This window comes from Elephas maximus, chromosome 1, assembly GCF_024166365.1.
Source record: "Elephas maximus indicus isolate mEleMax1 chromosome 1, mEleMax1 primary haplotype, whole genome shotgun sequence".
In the NCBI taxonomy this organism is placed as follows: Eukaryota; Metazoa; Chordata; class Mammalia; order Proboscidea; family Elephantidae; genus Elephas; species Elephas maximus.
Window position 1 is genome coordinate 99,478,287 of NC_064819.1, and position 19,865 is coordinate 99,498,151.

A 19,865-nucleotide genomic window follows, 5' to 3' on the forward strand; every position below is an offset into this window, starting at 1 on the left:
CAGTCTGCACCACCACACCAGTGGGCTCCCTTGGGTTTTTTTTTTTTTTTTTCTTTCTTCTTTTCCCAGTTTCTTGTCTGTCTCTGCCTTCCTTCCTTACCCTTCTTCTGAACACCTGGTGCCATGTGCCATTCCGCTCCTTCTGGATGGGCTGTGCAGTGCCACTCAGCTGGGGACCCACTTCCGGTGGGCTCCTTTGGGGCATTTTTTTTTCTTTTCTTTTTTGGTTTCTTGTCTCTACTTTCCTTCATTACCCTTCTTCTGAACACCTGGCACCATGTGCCATCTCTGCTTCTTCTTAACAGGCTGTGCATCACTGCTCAGCTGGGGACCCACTTCAGGTGGGCTCCCTTGAGGCATTTTTCTTTTCTTTCTTTCTTTTTTTTTCTTTCTTGGTTTCTTGTCTCTATCTACCTTCCTTCTTTACCCTTCTCCCGAACACCTGGTGCCATGTGCAATCTCCACTTTTTCTCAATGGGCTGTGCAGCACCATTTGGCTGGGGACCTGCTTCCGGCAGGGGTCCCTTGGGGCATTCTTTTTCTTAGTTTCATGTCTCTCTCTACCTTCTTGCTTTCCTTCCTCCCAACCACTTGGTATCTGTTTTTTTCTCAATTTCTTCTCTCTCTCTACATTCCTTCCATTCCTTTTTTCCAACCACCTAGCCTTTTTTTTTTTTTTTTAGCCAAGCGGCCGTTCTCTCTCCTTTTCTTTTTTATCTAGTTTCTTATCTCGCTCTCCCTTCCTTCCTTTGTCCCACCCACCTAGCAGCATGTGCTATATCTGTTCCTTCTTGATGGGCTGTGCCTTACTGCCTGGCTAGAGAGCCACTGGCACCATGGCTTCCCTGGGTCTGTGACGCTCCAATGGCAGACTCCCTCAACACCTTTTTTTTGTTTTCCATTTCTCTCTCCTCTTTCTCTTGTCTCCCATGCTCACTTTGCTCCACACACCACAGCCTCCCCCTCCCTCTTGCCTATCTGCACCATGCACTGAGCATTTCACCCCCAAGCAGCACAGGCACAGTCTACTGGAACCTGCCCTGCACTGACCCCTGGCCCAGCCCTGTTGACCCCAGTACATGCCACAAACAGCCCATGCAAGCCCTTCCCCTTCTGCTGGACATGCCCTGCTGCACCATAGCTGAGCGACTGACCCTGCCCATTGGACAAGGTGGTGAGAAGTATCATTCCCACAGCTGAGCAAATAACAAAGAACACCCAGCCTGCCTGCTCAGACATAACCAAATAAAACAAAAAAGCAGGAAGAAACAAACAAATCTACATCAATAAACAAAGAAAATAACTTCTGAATGTCCCAAAGACAGCAAACAATATCAAATATTAAAAAAGAAAAAACAGGATGGTTCCAGTAGTCATCCAAAATAAAACACCAGATGACCATCCAGCAGCACAAAAGGCACTGGAACTACCTGATAGGGAATTCAGATCTCTAATATTCAGAGCTATCCAAGAGTTGAAGGAAAAAGCAGACAGAAATGAGGAAAAAATAGATAAAATCATGGAAAAGACCGACAAAACAATGGAAGAATTCAGGAAAAATAATACAGGAACAAAATGTCAAAACAAACAAACAACTAGAAATGATATAAAAACAGCAACTAGAAATGCAAAAGATAACAAGATTTCAGAAATGGTCAGTGCCATAGAGTTTGAGGAGTAGGTTTGAAACGATGGAAGACAGGATCAGTGAAATTGAAGACAATCCTTGGATACCACTTTGTTTGAGGAAAAATCAGAGAAAAGAATGAAAAAAATTAAGAAACTCTGAGAAATAAGACTAAATGGACACACTGGCCCAGGGGAAAGAACGAGAAGGCAGGAAGGGACAGGAAAGCTGGTAATGGGGAAGCTGAGGTAGAGAAGGGGAGAATGTTGACGTGTCATGGAGTTGGTAACCAATGTCACAAAATAATGTGTACTAATTGTTTAATGAGAAGCTAGTTTCTTCTCTAAACCTTCAACTAAATTACAATAATAATTAAAAAAGGAAAAAAACTTGTCAGCGCCATCCAAGACACAAAAATTGGTTTCTATTTGCCTGGAGCAACAGAGGAAGAAGGAGAGTCAGTAATAGGAGGAGGAAATGGATTGTGTGGATAATTGCCTCTATGAACAACTGCTTCCTTTGCCACGAGACCAGAATTGTATGATGCCTGGCAACCATTACTAAACCTTTTGATCAATGATTCTAGAGACAAATCCTGACCAAAATGCAGGGAGGAGGGAGGCAAGAGGGAATGAGAAATAAAAATTTCAAATTCTCATGAAATATCAAGCCTCGAGTTCCAATATTTAAGGATTCTACAAGAAAAATAGTAAACGATGCAGGAAGTATCAAAAGAAGATGGAAGAAATACATGGAGTCACTGTACCAAAAATAATCAGTTGTCATTCAACCGTTTCAGGAGGTAGCATATGATCAGGAATCTATGGTACTGAATGAAGAAGTCTAAGATGTACTGAAGGCACTGGCGAAAAACAAGGCTCCAGGAATTGATGGAATACTGACTGAGATGGCTCAATAAACAGATGCAGTGCTGGAAGTGCTCACTGGCCTATGCCAAGAAATTTGGAAGACAACTTCCTGGCAAACCAACTGGAAGAGTTACTTATTTATGTCTATTCCCAAGACAGGTGATCCAACCAAATGTGGAAATTATAGAACGATATCATTAGTAATATCACACACAAGTAAAATTTTGCTGAAGATCATTCAAAAGTGGTTGCAGTATATGGACAGGGAACTGCCAGAGATTCAAGCTGGATTCAGAAGAGGATGTGGAACCAGGGATGTCATTGCCAATGTCAGTTGGATCCTAGCTGAAAGCAGAGAATACCAGAAAGATGTTTATGTGTGTTTTATTGACTATTCAAAGTTATTCGACTGTGTGGATCATAACAAATTATGAATAACATTGTGAAGAGTGGGAATTTCAGAACACTTAATTGTGCTCGTGAGGAACCTGTACATGGATCACATAGAACAAGCAGATACTACATGGTTTAAAGTCAGGAAAGGTGTGAGTCAGGGTTGTATCTTTTCACCATATGTACTCAATCTGTATGCTGAGCAAATAATCTGAGAAGCTGGACTTTATGAAGAAGAACATGTCATCAGGATTGGAGGAAGACTCATTAACAACCTGCGTTATGCAGATGACACAACCTTGCTTGCTGAAAGTGAAGAGAACTTGAAGCACTTACTAATGAAGATCAAAGACCACAGCCTTCAGTATGGATTGCACCTCAACATAAAGAAAACAAAAATCCTCACAACTGGACTAATGAGCAATATCATGATAAATGGAGAAATGACTGAAGTTGTCAAGGATTTCATTTTACTTGGATCCACAATCAACAGCCATGGAAGCAGCAGTCAAGAAATCAAAAGATGCATTGCATTGGGTAAATCTGCTACAAAGGACCTCTTGAAAGTGTTGAAGAGCAAAGATGTCAGAAGACTAAGGTGCACCTGACCCAAGCCATGGTGTTTTCAAACGTCTCATATGCACGTGAAAGCTGGACGATGAATAAGGAAAATTGAAGAAGAACTGACATCTTTGAATTGTGGTGTTGGCGAAGAATATCCAATATACCGTGGACTACGAAAAGAACAAACAAATCTGTCTTGGAAGAAGTACAACCAGAATGCTCCTTAGAAGCAAGCAGGGCAAGGCATCATCTCACATACTTTGGACATGTTATCAGGAGGGACCAGTCCCTGGGGAAGGACATCATGCTTAGCAAAGTGGAGGGTTAGCAAAATAGAAGAAAACCCTCAATGAGATGGATTGACACAGTGGCTACAAAAATGGTCTAAAGCATAATGGCTGTGAGGATGGCGAAATGTAAGCAGGGATTGGAGAGTGCCTTCTTAGATGCTCTATCATACACCAGAGAGTATTTTGACTGCAACACTGCCTCACTGTTGTCAGAAACCAGCTTCCTCTCAGTTAGGCCACTGGATGCTGGAGGAGTTACAGGAGTTCTAAAATCCAAGTCCAGAAAAAGCACAGTGGATCACATTCTTAATTGTTTTAAAAAATGAAAATTAAGACATATTGCTATGGGTTGAATTGTATCTCCCCAAAATGGGACTAATCCATGATTCCCAGTATTGTGTGATTGTCCACCATTTTGTTTGTTATCTAATGTGATTTTCCTATGTGTTGTAAATCCTGCCTCCATGATGTTAATGAGGTGGGATTATCGGCAGTTATGTTAATAAGGCAGGAATCAATCTCCATTTATCTTAAACATTAAGTGTTTTGGTGTTTAATTCTAGACTCTGTTTCACTACGGTATTTAAACAACTATGATTCAATACCAAAAAATGAATTTATTAAAACAGATGTACAATATCTTTTAGCATATTATTGAGTTAGTCCTCATTAAGCTTCTTTTGCAAAAATTTCACTGAGAAATGTGTTTTTCCTCATGAAATTAAGTATTAGCATGTTAAGTTCTAAAAATAAAACAAGCCATACTATTTCTTACTTGCTTTTTTTTTAATTGTAATTGAGTTTATGGCTGGCATAAACCATATGGGAGGCATGAACCTTATGGGAGGGGAAGCTCTAAACTCAGCCATACGGTGTTGAGGAAACATAGGTAACGTCACAAATATGATTAAGGCAGGGTTGTTTTTAGTAGTGGAAAATTGGAACCTATCAAAACACCCAAAAATGGGGAAATGACTAAATAATTGTGGTATATACATATTCTGCGTCATTACATAAGCATTAAAACCATGCTTTATTATTTTTTTTTTTGGAAAAACGTAACGTGAGAAAATAGTAATGGCGTAATGCTACGTGAAAAACTTGAATACAAAATTGTTTATACGTTATTATCCAACCGTGTAAAGCAGTATGCACAGAACAGAAATAAATCAAAATGTTGGTAGTGCTACCTAGTAAATAACAACACGAGGCACTGGGCTAAACATTCTAAACATTCTACGTATGCTATTTTACCTAATCCCCTCTCCACCTTAAAAATGAAGAAACTGAGGCTCAGGAGTAAGGCAGGCTCCAATTCAAGTCTGTCTGAAGCCAAAATCCATGTTCTTAAGATGATCTTGTCTCTCCTGATGTTGGGATTATGAGTGATTTCGGTTCTTTGCCTATACTTTCCTGAATTTTCCTAGTTCTCTACAAGAAACATTACCTATAAAATCAGGAAAAAAAAAATTTAAATAATAATAAAAACTAAATCTGCAGCACTCATAAACAAGGGGAGAAAGACACTGAGCAAAAAAACATACGCTAAGGTCTGAGAAAGCTCATAAACAGCGTTTTGAGGGCGAGGCCCTCACTGTCTTGAGGGCGGGAGCCCTGTGTTTTAATCTCTGCGGTTCTTGCTTGGGGAAGATACTCTCCAATATAGGGTTTAACACATAACAGGCTCTTAGTAGTTACTGACTGAATGACGAGGACGAGAAACCAGTGACGGAAGCCAGAACTAGGAGAGAAGCTGGCCCCGAGCGGGCTGGAAGTTGCGGGAAAGCAACGGGGGAGCAGGGAGGGCTGGGTTGGGGTGGGAATGGCGCTCGGGAAGCGGTTTCGTGGCAGTAATTGAGCGGGAGGAAGGTGGCAGCCGCAACTTCACCCTCCCGATTCTTGCCATCTCCGTTCAGGAGGGCGAAGCGAGTATCGGTTTCCGGTTGAGTCTGGGTGGTTCAAGTGGCTCCCCGCGCCTCCCCGGGCCGGTCGGCTCCTTTCCTCTCTCAGCGGCAGCCGAGCCCTGCCCCCTCCTCCCGGAGCCCCGGGGCGCTGGCCGCGGTGCTGAAACACTCCCTCGCCGAGGAGGGAGCGAGGAGGAGCCGGGCCCGGGCGAAGGGGGCGGAGCTCTCCGGAGCTCCGAGCTGGAAAGGGGGGCTGGGCCGCGCTGGCAGGCCTGAGACCTTGGCGGGCCTGCGAGGAGGCAGGAGATAGAAGACAGGCCCGGCTACAGCGGACCCAGGCTCCGGGCAAGTTTCCCCTGAAGAGGTCGAAGTTGTCCTCCCTGCCTTATCAATCCCCTTTCCCCTGCCTTGGAGGGACCTTCACCTCGTGTCCTGACCTCAACCTCTTCTTCTCTAAACCCAGCTGAGGACGGGCCTACTTCTGGGCCTCCATCCACAAAGTCAGCGACTTCCAGCCCTCGGGCCCCCAGCCCAGGGCCCTCTGCTCTCATCATGGTGAAGTTGCTGCCTGCCCAAGAGGCAGCCAAGATTTACCATACCAACTATGTGCGGAACTCGAGGGCCATAGGTGTGATGTGGGGCACGCTCACCATCTGCTTCTCTGTGCTGGTCATGGCTCTCTTCATCCAACCCTACTGGATCGGTGACAGTGTCAACACACCCCAGGCGGGATACTTCGGCCTTTTCTCCTACTGCGTGGGCAACGTGCTGTCCTCCGAGCTTATCTGTAAAGGCGGCCCGCTGGACTTCTCCTCCATCCCCTCCAGAGCCTTCAAGACTGCCATGTTCTTTGTGGCCTTGGCCATGTTCCTTATCATAGGCTCCATCATCTGCTTCAGCCTGTTCTTCGTCTGCAACACAGCGACCGTCTACAAGATCTGCGCATGGATGCAGCTGGCTGCTGGTGAGCAGGGATGGTGGGAGGGCAGACGGGGGCAACAGGTCTCAAGAAACTGTGTTCCAGAGACATTTTTAATGAGGCACACATTTACATACGTGTAACAATTTACAAAGTGCTTTCACATATATCATCTGGAAGAGCCTCACCACTATCCAGGGAAGTGAATAGTCCTCTCATTTTATAGATAAGGCTCTGCAGGTAACTTGACTTTGAGCACACAGGTAGTGAGGGACAGAATCTTTGATGCCAAATCTTGCACTCAGGCCACTTGCCTGCCTTCAGAGCTGCCTCCTCCTGGCCCCTATCTCACTCACCTCTGCACGTTCTCTGTATGATCAGGGAGAGAGTGGAGGAGGGGTGAGGCAAATCTTGGAGTGGGCATTGGGAAGAAAGGTGGAGGGTAGACCATATTAAGTAAGAAGGGGAAAGGAAGATTTAGCAGCTTTGCACCAAAGAGGAGTTGAATGGACTCCGGTCCTTCATATCAAGGTCATGGAATGCTGGAGACATAACCATCCCTTTCATTCTCTCTACTGTCCTAACCCCCACTACACATGCTCCAGAAACATATTTGCTAACTAGGCTTCAGAGTGCCTTAGAGTCACCATCAAAGAGACACTCCTTTGAGTTAGGATTGCCTCATTCCTGTGACTACTCTTGGGAGAGGTGACATAGTGTCACTAACACATTAGATCTTAAGCCTGGTTGGGCTTTCAAAAGAAATACCCCTGGAGATTCTGGTCCAGTATGCCAGGGTGGGGCCTAGGCTATTTGGATGAATGCATTTACCACTTACTTTTCTTTGAGATTGCCAAGGGCAGGCCTTGGATGGCTGGGGAGGGCAAGGTTCTGAAGGGAACAGGCACTGGGGCAGGAATAGCTGCCCCAGGTAGAGCATGACACTGATTTGCCATGCCTAGGGCAGATGTGCCAGTGTAATCTGTTGGTTGTGACATGAAAATATGAGTCTGTATAGCAGGAGATTAAGTGCAATATCAGGATCTTGAAAAGATTAGGGTTGGTGTGTACATAGGTGAGAGACAGAAGGAAGGAAGTTGAGGCCTTCAGATCAGTATTTCTCTCTCCCCCTCTATTGTGATCTCTATTGTGAGGAGCAACCTTGTCCCTTGTCTACTCGTCTTTGTACCTCCAGCACAGCGTCTGGCACATAGAAGGGGCTTGGTAAACTTTTTTCTCAAGTGAATATAGGCTGGGATCAGGTCTTTGCAAGTAAGGGTGAGGAATTTGAACTTGATTTTCTAGGCGGCTGAAGCTCCTTGGTCAGGACGGCACTTTAGAAAGCTGAATGGCAGACAGGTGGGGACGAGGGAGGTACTGGAGGTGAGCAGAAGAGTCAGGAGCCTCTTGAACTGGGAGTGAGAACATATGGTGGAGCACTTTGGTGGAGGAGGAGGCAGGACAAGGGATGGAGGTGTGGGAGTTGGTGGAGGATGGAGCCAGAAATCTATGTCGCCCTCCACCCACCCCCCCAGGTGCCATTTGCTGAGCAGGCATTGCCAGAGGACGGGGGTGGCGTGTTGAGTAGGGAGGGCCAACAGGCCATCTGAGTCCAGCTCCATCTGGGCCACAGAGCTGGAGACACTGATAGCAGCGGTGACCAGGTGCCGTCCTATGAAACATTTATGTTGGAGGAAGATGAAGGTGGAATCATGTTCCATTCTGTGGCATGGGGGAAGGGAGAGAAGCAGGGAGAGTGGGCCCACAGCCAGCCGCTGGTAGATGCAGCCATTTGAAGAGGCCTAAAACTGGTGAGATTAGCCTTGCCAAGAGCTGGGACCAGAGAAGGGAGGGAGAAAGGGAGGTGGACTGATGCCAGTGGCAGTGTGAGGCTGCAGTTTAACAATACTGATGGAGCTTCTGGCTGCCAAGTGTAGGTCCCAACCCCTAGGAACACAGGCAGGACAAGTGGCTTGTCTTCTCTGAGCCTTGGTAACCTTATCTATAGAATGTGGCAGCAGTACCCCCTTTCACAGGGTTCATGTGAAAATCACATGATATAATGCATGTAAAATACTTGGCCTGGTACATAGTAAAAAAAAAAAAAAAGCCTGCTGCTATGAAGTTGATTCCAACTCATAGCAACCCTATAGGACAGAGCAGAACTGCCCCATAGGGTTTCCAAGAAGTGCCTGGTGGATTCGAACTGCCAACCTTTTGGCGAGCAGCTGTAGCTCTTAACCACTATGCCAGCAGCGTACATATTATGTGCTTGGTAAGTGTGAAACACAGAAAAATCAACTTTATCAGTCAGGATGGAGGAGGAGATGCCACAGTAAGAACCAACACTCCAAATCTTAGTGGCTTCAAACAAGGGTTTATTTCCTACTCATAGTACATGCTCAGTGAAGCTTGGTTGGGGGCTCTGCTCTCACTGTTCTCCTGTGAGACCTGGGCTAGAGCAGCTACAATCTGGCTGTTCTTATTACAAAAGGAAAGGGGGCCCTGGAAGGTCTTGTACCAGCAATTAAATGCTCTGGCCTGGAAGTGCACACATTTCTGCCTACATTTCATTGGCCAGAGGATGCACATGGCCTTGCCTAACTTCAAGTGTAGGGAGGGGAAGAAGGACCAAAAAAAAAAAAAAAACCCAAACCAATCGCCGTCCAGTAGATTCCGACTCATATGTACCTGGAACATTCGTGAACAGCTCTAATGACATCCACATTCATCAAGGTTGCTTCCATTGGACTTCAATGCCAATAGTAATAGCAACAACTAAGATTAATTGGCCACTTACCACGTGCCAGACACTGTAGCAAGCATTTTCCATACATGATCACACTTAATCTTTATAACCCCTAATAAGACAGGCATTGTTATTCCTATTTTGCAGATGAGAGAATGGAAGTCAGAAAGGGTAAGTAAATTGCCTAAGAACACTGGGCAGGCCTCTACTTAGAGCCCCGAGACCAAAAACGGGGAAGATCCCCAATGTACCCCAGAGCCATAGGTGGGTGGGTAGGGTGCTCACAACCTATTTCCAAGTAAAAGGCTCTTCTCTGGAGCTCTCATAGGGAGATGCTATGGAAAACGGAGGCCAAGGGGAGAAGTGGTGGGGAGAATGGCAAGTCCAGAAAGACAGCTTCCTTTCCACATTTGCCTATACACTGAGCACTTGTGGGGGTCCCCTTTAAGCTTGAGGCCATGCTAGGCACGGAAGGGCTGGTCTCACATCAAGTGGGGAAGGGCCTAGCTACATAGGTTTGACCACAGAGCTCTGGGAGGGCTCCCCTCCCCCACCCTAAATATTTTCTTGAAACACTCTCAGTTTGTCACTAAGCCTGAAATATCACCACTAAATACCTTCAGCCCTTTGGAGAGATGTCACAGTTTGGGGGTGGGAGGAATGGACTTTAGAGTGGTTTAATGGGATGGGATGGGAGAAGTGGGGTAAGGTAGGAGAAAATGAATGTTTAGCTTTAAATAACAAGTCAATGAAAGCATTTACCAGTTGTCAGGGAGTTGGCTCTGACTCATGGTGACCCCATGTGTGTCAGTGTAGAAGTGTAATTCATAGGGTTTTCAATGGTTGATTTTTCAGAAGTAGATCACAAGGCATTTCTTCTGAGGTGCCTCTGGGTGGACTTGAACTTCCAAACTTTTGGTTAGCAGCAGAGCATGTTAACTGCACCACACAGGGGCTCCAGTGAAGGTGTACCCATAGGATGGGATAATGAAGCGTTAAGTATGTAGCAGGCACTGTTCTAAGCACCTCACCAATGTTAACTCACTTGAGCCTCACTGTAACTCCAACAGGTAGGTTCTATTAGAATCCCAATTTCACAGATGAGGAAACTGTAGCAAAGAAAGCTGAAGTAGCTTGCTCTGAGTCACCCAGCTAGTTAGTGGAGAGGCTTGAAATCCAGCAGTCTAGCCTAGTGTTTCCCAGACTTGCTTACTGAATTACCTGGTGCTGTTTTAAAATCATAAATTCCTGAGCCCAGCCCAGACCTTCTGAAACTGAATTCCCAGGGAAGACACCTGGGAATCAGCATATTAACCAAATATCCCAGGGGATTCTTAAATTGAGGGAAGTGTGGGCAGCGGCACTGTGCTGTACTGGGTAAGGGTGAGGCGAATGGTTTGCATGAGTGGTAGGTTCATGAAGGAAGCAACAGGTGGTGGGGCTGGAAAGCCTCCTGTATTCATTCGTTGAATGAAATACCTGACTCGTGTGCCGCATTGTTATTTTATGTACTGTAAAAAGAAAAAACATTAACCAAATTATGACCTGAGGCTTTCTTATTACACTGAGCATAAGACAATTCTAATTTCAGAGATGTTGAAATGCAAACAGGTGTGCATCGTTTAGGAGCAATGAGTTCTCTGGAGGGCTCTGAAGCCAGGGTACAGAGTGACTGGTTGAGTCCAAGAGGAGGAAAGTGGCTAAAGGTCTGGTAGGATGGCCTGGTGTGGTGGAGAACACTTCCTGGGCTGAGGAGCTCACTCTCTGCCTCTGCCCTTGACTACTGGTCCCAGGAGCAAGTCACTGACTGTAGCTCTTGGAGCCTCAGTTTTCTCACCCATGCTCGACAAGAAGGATGGTAGGAGCTGTGCCTCTCAGGCTACTGACACAAGGAGACAAGAGATGACAAGACAGCAGTGCAAGGGGAGGGGTGGTAGCAGGCTGGGCTCACTTGTCTGACACCATCTGCACCCCCTCTTGCCCTCTCAGCTACAGGCCTAATGATTGGCTGCCTGGTCTACCCAGATGGTTGGGACTCAAGTGAGGTACGGCGCATGTGCGGGGAGCAGACGGGCAAGTATACACTGGGCCACTGCACCATCCGCTGGGCCTTCATGCTGGCCATTCTCAGCATTGGCGATGCCCTCATTCTCTCCTTCCTGGCCTTCATACTGGGCTACCGGCAGGACAAGCTCCTCCCTGATGACTACAAGGCTGATGGAAATGGTAACCTGCCTGCAGCCCCCAGCCCCCAATGGTCCTCAGGGTGGGGGTGGGGAGTTCCTCATAGCCAGTCACCTGAGGCTTGGCCCCTGGCCAAGGGGTGGGAGCACTAAGACCAATCAGATACAGCCCTATCCTCCCAGAGGCTGAAAGCCAATGGAGGGTTGCCAGGAAGCAGGTGATCAGGCATGCAGGCCTGTGTGGCAGACGCTGTCTGTAATAGAGAGGTGCCCCCCATCCCACTGTCCTCTCAGGTCTGTAGAAGAAAGAGCCCTACTCTAGCCTGGAAGCCAAGAGAGGCCTCCCCTAGAAGGAGACACTGGGGCTGTGTCTTGAAATAAGCATGGGAGTTTGCTAGGCAGAGAGAGTAGGACCAAGGGAGCAGAGTGAGGATGAATTGTGGGAGAGGAGAAAGGCAGGTTAGTATGTGGGATATGCTGAGAAAAGCCAGGGAGGGTGCAGAGTGACAGCTCTGGAGTGCAGATGACACAGCCTGAGCTCCCTTGGATTCAGGCAGCCTTGGGTTTCTCGGTACGCCCAGCCTGTTGCAATCCCCTCTTGTCAAAATCTGCCCACCTGTCATAAATTTCAGCTGTAGCTGACCCTCGAGGCCCGGGCAGACCCTTCCTGGAAGCCTTCTCCTTGACCTCCCTTCTTCCTAGGGTGATTCCTATTCCACTTTCATTAGGCTCTTCCCCTGTCTGCTTTGAGAGGCTAACTCTCCCAAAGAGTAACTTTCATCTCCTAATCAGAGGGGCTTGACCTGTGTCACACCTCTGTGAATCCCAAAATGCCTCCTCTCAGCAGGTGACCACCATCAGGGGCCTGTTGCACCTCAGGAGCCTCTCTGGCCTTCTTCCCCCGACCCCCCAGTTGTCTTCACATCAGCCCCTGGACCTGCACTGGCAGCAGCAGCCAAACTCTACTGTCCCCTATCCTTCCCAGATGAAGGACTGAAAGCCTGAAGGACACTCCCCAGAGGTGCTTAGTCCAGGGCCCACTTCTCCATAGGGAGAATCTGAACCATCTCAGCCTTCTTTGGGGGCAGGAGAGGCTTCCATATGTAAGTTATTTGGTTAAAGATGGAAAGCACATTGCTAGAAAGAACTGGGCCAAAGAGGAGAGATGAGGGCCACTTGTTTCCAGTGCAGTACAATCTATTCCTGGAATCTCATGTCAGGGGAACTCTTAGGGCCTGGGTCTCATAAGCGTCCCATAAAGGAAAGGGAAATGGAACTAGTATTTCCAGAGCCTCTTCCACGTGCAAGAGTGAGTTTTTTCCGTGGCATTTTTATTTAATCCTTCCACCAGCCCTGTGGAAACCCTGGTGGCGTAGTGGTTAAGTGCTACAGCTAACCAAAGGGTCGGCAGTTTTAATCTGCCAGGTGCTCCTTGGAAACTCTATGGGGCAGTTCTACTCCGTCCTATAGGGTCGCTATGAGTCGGAATTGACTCGACGGCACTGGGTGTTTTTTAGACCAGCCCTGTGAAGAAAGTTGGGGATTCCAGCTGCAATCTGCACAAAGAGCTCCCTCTCCAGTGATGGAGCTTCTTCTAGAGGGCTCAGCAGGAGATACTGAAGGTGCTCTATCTAGCTCTAGCTCTCAGCCTCAAGGCAGGGCCACCTTTAGATCCACCTGGGCAAATTCACAAAGTATTTTTATATTACCTATTTGCATTCTCTCTCTTTCAGAAGAGATTCTTTTAGCAAAAAAAAAAAAAAAAAAAAATGCAAATCCTCTTAAAAGTTCTTTCATGTAAAGAGATGGTTTTTTTCCTTTGACATTTTCTTTACTAATCAAAATGTCAATTCATTTTCCTCTCCTTCCTTGTCCCTTCCCTTTCACATCCCATACACCTTGTCCTCAAGCTTTTCTGCTTTTTTCTCTGCACACTTTTGTTCCTCTACTATTGTTCAGGGTTTGTGTTATATCTTTTATTTATTCCTTTTTAGAAAACCCCCACATAGCCTTTCTGAATACATCTAACTACTCAGTGAAGGTCCCTCTTCCTTCTGTCAGACCACAAAGTTGAGTCAGGTGAGCTGAGTTTGACTCCCACTTCTTCCAAGGCACTTTACTTCATTAGGCCTCAGTGTCCTTTTCTGTAAAAGAAGGAACACTAACCCCCACACTACCACCACTCATTATTGCGTGGTTTGAAAGAGACAATGAAAGCAGAAAAGAAACCTTGCAGAAGTTCTCAGTTGCTGATCCACTCCTTAGGGGATAAGGAGGCAGAGGGGAATAAGTATGGAATGTGGAGTCAGAGCTGGGTTTAAATTTTGGCTCCATTGTTAACTAGCTATGTGACCTTGAACAGGTTACTTACTTGTCTGGGCCTCAATTTCCTCATCTGAGCCTCATTTCCACAGGGCTGGGGGGCAGGTATTTTTACTCATTTGTAAAAAATAGCTGCTTCAAAAGATTACGCATAGGAACAAGATAAGGATGTTCATTTGGATCACTCAAACATTTATGGCCAATTAATTTCTTTTTTTTAATTGTGAAAATATGCATAACAAAACAAACAACAACACCCATTGCCATCGAGTTGATTCCAACTCATAGTGACCCTATAGGACAGAGTAGAACTGCCCCATACGGTTTCTAAGGAGCACCTGGTGGCTTTGGACTGCTGACCTTTTGGATACCAGTGGTAGATCTTAACTAAGCCACCAGCATTTCCTGTAACAAAACATAGGGCAACTCAATTTCTACTTGTAAAATTCAGTGACATTGGCTATGTCTTCAAGTGTGCAACCATTTTTGCTATTCTTTTTCAAATCATTTTATTACCATCAACATAAACTCAATGCCCCTAAGCAAAAACTCCTCCTTTCCCTCTCCTTCCCATCCTTGTTAACCACTAATAATCTTTGTTTGCTATATGTCTGCTTATTTCATATAAGGAAGATCATACAGTATTTGTCCTTTTACAACTGATCTGTTTTGCTCAGCACGATGTTTTCAAGGCTTGAATTCCATTGTCCATGTATGTATATACCACATTTTGTTTATCCATTCATCTGCTGAGGGACATTTAGGTTGTTTCCAGCAGTCAATTGATTTTTGACAAAGGCCTCGAAACTGTTCAATGGGGAAAGAATAGTCTTTTAACAAATGGTATTGGAACAACCAGATATTCACCTGCAAAAGAATGAAATTGGACCCTTGCTTCACACCATATAAAAAAAATTAACTCAAGATAGATCAAAGGCTTAAGTGTAAGAGCTAAAACTATAAAATTCTTATAAGAAACCATAGGTGTAAATCTTTGTAACCTTGAAGTGGTTTCTTAGATATGATACCTAAAGTACAACAAAGGAAGGGAAAAATAGATAAACTGAACTTTGTAAAAATTAAAAATTTTTGTGTTTTAAAGGATATTATCAATGAAGTGAAAAGACAACTCAAAGAATGACAGACAATATTTGCAAATCACTTATCAGCTATCTAGTTGTGAGGATTTTTGTTTTATGTTGAGGTGTAATCCGTACTGAAGGTTGTAGTCATCATATAAACAGAAAATAGTGAAGTTGTCAAGGATTTCATTTTACTTGGATCCACCGTCAACAACCATGGAAACAGCAGTCAAGAAATCAAATGACATATTGAATTGGGCAAATAAATTTGCTGCAAAAGACCTCATTAAAGTGTTAAAAAGCACTTTGATGACTAAGGTTCATCTGACTCAAACTATGGTATTTTCAATTGCCTCATTTGCTTGTGAATGCTGGACAAATAAGGAAGGCCGAAGAAGAATTGATGCATTTGAATTATGGTGTTGGCAAAGAATATTGAATATACCATGGACTGCCAGAAGAACAAACAGATCTGTCTTGGAAGAAGCACAGCTAGAATGCTCCTTAGAAGCAAGAATAGCGAGACTTTGTCTCACATACTTTGGACCAGTCCCTGGAGAAGAACATCATGCTTTGTACAGTAGAGGGTCAGTGAAAAAGAGGAAGGTCCTCAACAGGATGGACCGACACAGTTGCTGCAACAGTAGGCTCAAACATAGCAGTGACTGTAAGGATGGTCAGGACCAGGCAGCATTTCATTCTGTTGTTAGGTACTCAATAGTACCTAACAACAACAACTAGTATCCAGAATATGTAAAGAAGTCTTATAACTCAACAATAAAAAGAAAAGTAACCTGTTTTTTAAAATGGGCAAAGGATTTGAATACACAGTTCTCAAAAAAGATAGACAAATGACCATAAGTACATGAAAAGAAAAGCACATTAGTCATAAGGGAAATGCAAGTCAAAACTACAATGAGAAACTACTTCATACCACTAGGATGGCTAGAATAAAAAATATAGACAATAACGAGCATTGGCAAGGATATGGACAAACTGGAACCTTTATGCATTGCTGGTGGGAATTTAAAATGGTACAGCTGCTTTGCAAAACAGTCTGGCAGTTCCTCAGATGGTTAAACATAGTCACCATATGACCCAGCAAGTCCACTCCTCGGTATATACACAAAGGGGTTGAAAACATACGTTGACAAAAAACTTGCAAATTAATGCTCATAGCAGCATTAGTCATAATGGTCAAAATGTGAAAACCCAGCAACTGAAAAATGGATAAACAAAATGTATGTATCTATCTAATGGAATATTGCTCGGCCATAAGAAGGAATGAAGTACTGATACATGCTACAATATTGATGAACCTTGAATTCATTATGCTAAGTGAAAGAAGGCAGACACAAAAGGCCATATGCTGTATTATTTCACTTACATGAAATATCCAGAATATACAAACCCATACAGACACAAAGTAGATTAGTGGGTCTGGGAAGAGGGAAGAAGTGAGAATGATGCTAATGGGTTTCCTTTTAGAGTAATGGAAATGTTCTGGAATTAGATAGTGGTGATGATCGTTCAACTCTGTGAACATACTGAGTTTTGTACATTTGAAACGGGGAAATTTTGTTATGCGAATTGTATCTCAATTAAAAAAATAAAGATTGTGCTGAGGATTAAACATACATAAAGCCCTACCAATGCCTGGACATTACAGGTGATCAGAGAGTATAGTTCTCTTCCCCCTTCTATCTTTCCTGCATCTCCACCTTTTTACATCATCCACCCGCCTACCCAATAATGGCTACTGGGCTCCAGCCCCAGGGCCAGACACCATTAAGCTCTAGGAATATGAGTGAAGAAGCCGAAATTGGAGTTTACAGGCTGATAAAAGTTCACGAGACTGAAGGAGAGGAATCCGATCTACTTTGGGAACATAGTAGCATGCAAGGAATTATCCTAAAAACGAGGTGTGGTTGTAAGCACGTACTTTTCTCTCTCTTTTTCAACTACAGAGGAAGTCTGAAGCAGCTGAAGGGTCGGTGAGTAATGCTATTGGAGGGTGGTCTACGTGCCTTTAGAAAGGCCTGTGGCCTCTCTTCTTCCTTAACGAATCCGCAGGCGGAATGACTCATGGGGCTGGGCTGTAGGGCCTGCAGTGGTCTGGGAAGGAAGAAAGAGAAGTAACAACCCTCCAGAGCTATCTGGCATCTGAGACCTTCGCTGGAGGGGCAGGCAACCAGGAAACTTTTAGTTTTACTTGTATCCTGAGAAGTGGAAAAAAAACAGGGAGAAAAGTAATTTAAAGCAGGCAGGTGGCTAGTTTCATAAACTCATCTCTTTGTGGAGCCTGGCAAATAAAAGATTTTTTAAAAGTCATTATTGTAATTTGGACCCTTATTTTCAGAAAGAATTTTAAGTGATTTATAAGAGACAGCCTAGAAAACCTAATAAAATAGAAAATATAAGTTAGAGAGAGGAAAGCAAATATTCCAGAAAGATAGGCTCATAGAATTAATGTACTGAGTATTAAATTTAGCTCTAGGCTTCCTGATAACTGAGGCAAAAGAAAAACACAAGAAGTTAACCAGTTTTAACGTCTAGTTCTAAAGGAAACACAGCGTATTAATTTTATTGTCTTTTAAGTTTCTAAACTGTGATTTAACAAGATTAAGGAACACATTAAAAAAAAAAAAAGGCCCCACAACAGTACCTACCACCTTCCTTAATGATACCAAAACCCCACCGACATCAAGGTCCAACTCACAGTGAGTTATAGGACAGAACAGACCTGCCCCATAAGGTTTCCAGAGCTGTAAATCCACAGAGCACCTAGTGGGTTAGAACTGCCAACTTTGAGGTTAGCAGCCAAGCACTTAACCACTGCGCCTCCGGGACTCCTTTCCTTAATAATAGCTGTCACTTATGGAGCCCTGGTGGTGCTGTGCCTAAGGAGATACGGCTGCTAACCAAAAGGGCAGCAGTTTGAATCTACCAGCTGCTCCTTGGAAACCATAGTGGGCAGTTCTACTTTGTCCTATAGGGTCACTATGAGCTGGAAACAACTTGGGCACCAGGTTTTGTTATTTTTATTGAGGCTCTACAGCAAGCCAGGTGCTTCTTACGGGTAGGAGGGATTATCTCTACTCAAGGTCTTTTTATTTTTGCAAAGTACCTTCCAATTTTTGACCACGTGGATATACTTTTTGGATAATTATAAATTAGCACTGTCCCTGCACCACACACGCTTATTAGAGCATGCTTCTCAAACTTTAAAGTGCATCTCTGGGGATCTTGTTAAACTGCAGATTCTGATTCAGTTGAGGGAGGGGCCGGGGGGCACAGGCAGCATTTCTAACCAGATCCCTGGTGATAGGTTGCTGGAACAAACTTTGGGTAGCAAAGTATTTGGGTATGAACATTTTCTCATGTTTCTACAGTGTTGATTAAAAACGCCACAAACTCCCCAACACTGGTGTACCCTGAATTACTAAACCAGACCTTGGGCATTAGACAAATAGTTGCTATCACAGGTAATAGCTTTTTGCCTCTGCTGATAACTTCAGCAGTGGAACCGCTGAATGAAAGGATAACTACACGTCTATTCCGCCCCTCCTTCCCCCTTCTGTGGCACTACATTTTAAGACATTTGAGTTTTCATGTGAGGGACAGTGAATACTATCCTGTACAGCAAGGAGAAAGTCTGCATGTCTGGGTAGAAGTGAAGTCAAAACATTTGAGTTTTCACTGTGAAGGACAGTGAATACTATCCTATACAGCAAGGAGAAAGTCTGCATGTCTGGGTAGCAGTGAAGTCAAAATATGAGTGTATACACAGGAAAGTGATTTTTATGTTGGCTTTTTAAATGTCAGATTTTATAATCTTACAATCCTTTGTTTTGTTTTTCTTACACTCCAGGTCATCTATTTCCCAGATAATGGAAAACTAGGGAGTCTAATTCTTCAGACATAAAAACCTGTTCCTTCCCAGCTTCCCTGACCCTGGCTCCCATAGGTCTGAAGCTTTGAAGCCTTCATTGTAGGATTAGAACCTGACAGTCTCCTGAAACAAGACCTCCTACTTGCATACAGACAACTCTTTCAGGTGAAGCAGAACTGCAGTGACCGCATCAAAGATACTCAGAAGCCGAGTGGTGTGGGGGTGCTCACCTGACTGGGAACCCAAGTACTCTCCCTGGTCCCTAACTCCCCAATCACTTCACCCTCTAGGCTCCCTCTTCTGTAGAATGAGAAAGCTGAATGAGTCCATCTCTAGGGGCCTCCCAGCTCTGTCTCTGACAGCCTAATAACTGGGGATACACTCCTTTGAAGACACACACACAAACTTCCCCCATTTAGAAACAGTTCTAAGTGGGCTGTTGCAGAGCTGGCTGTAAGCATGCTGGATCATTGCAGACTGAGATTTAGGGAGCCTTGTTCTCCCTTCTAACATTTTGTTTTCTTATTGCTGTTTAGAAGCGGTAGAGTGGATAGGCCATGAGAACCTGAATCCTTTAATATTCATGAGGAAGTCTTTTAAAGATTGAGTGAACATAGGATCTAAAACACTTGACATTAAGTTGATTTCTACTCCCTTGGGGCCAAAAAATCACATTTCCTCACAGTGCCCACATTGACTCAACCAGAACTGCCTACCAGCTTCAGAAAGTTGTTATTTACATCCAAATAAATTCAGTTACTAGATGACATTTCTTGTAAAAAAAAAAAAAAAAAAAATTAGATTTGGCATAGTAAATGGTAAATCTTCCTTCTGCCAGCCTCTACAGGGAACTCAGTTTCGGTAATACTTCATTGTAGCAAATGCCAAGACACAGAGAGGTTCTTACGGCTGCCCCTGCCAGGGGGGTGGGCCACAGACACGGGGATCTCAGTAAGTGACAGCTATTATTAAGGAAGACGGTAACGTACTGCAGTGAATGATCCTGGGGAACACGTGCTTTTTCTGGTCATTGTCCGTTTACAGTTATTCAGAAAAGGGAATACCTGGTGG

At 44.5% G+C, this 19,865-nt stretch overlaps 1 protein-coding gene across 1 annotated transcript; it reads left to right on the forward strand.

Moving 5' to 3' along the window:
- The first annotated feature begins 6,199 nt into the window (after nucleotides 1-6,199).
- Nucleotides 6,200-19,028, forward strand: LHFPL5 (LHFPL tetraspan subfamily member 5). Its single transcript, XM_049871306.1, has 3 exons — nucleotides 6,200-6,611; nucleotides 11,305-11,581; nucleotides 18,947-19,028. Exons 1-3 carry the CDS (start codon nucleotides 6,200-6,202, stop codon nucleotides 19,026-19,028), a joined length of 771 nt encoding a protein of 256 aa, XP_049727263.1.
- Nucleotides 19,029-19,865: the final 837 nt, after the last annotated feature.

Bases quoted from the DNA above. Each gene is read 5' to 3' on its own strand.
- LHFPL5 (XM_049871306.1), top strand. From the start codon at position 6,200: ATGGTGAAGTTGCTGCCTGCCCAAGAGGCAGCCAAGATTTACCATACC. The intron at 6,612-11,304 runs GTGAGCAGGGAT...TTGCCCTCTCAG, and splicing joins ATGGATGCAGCTGGCTGCTG to CTACAGGCCTAATGATTGGC. The intron at 11,582-18,946 runs GTGGGGGTGGGG...ACTTGCATACAG, and splicing joins AGCCCCCAATGGTCCTCAGG to ACAACTCTTTCAGGTGAAGC.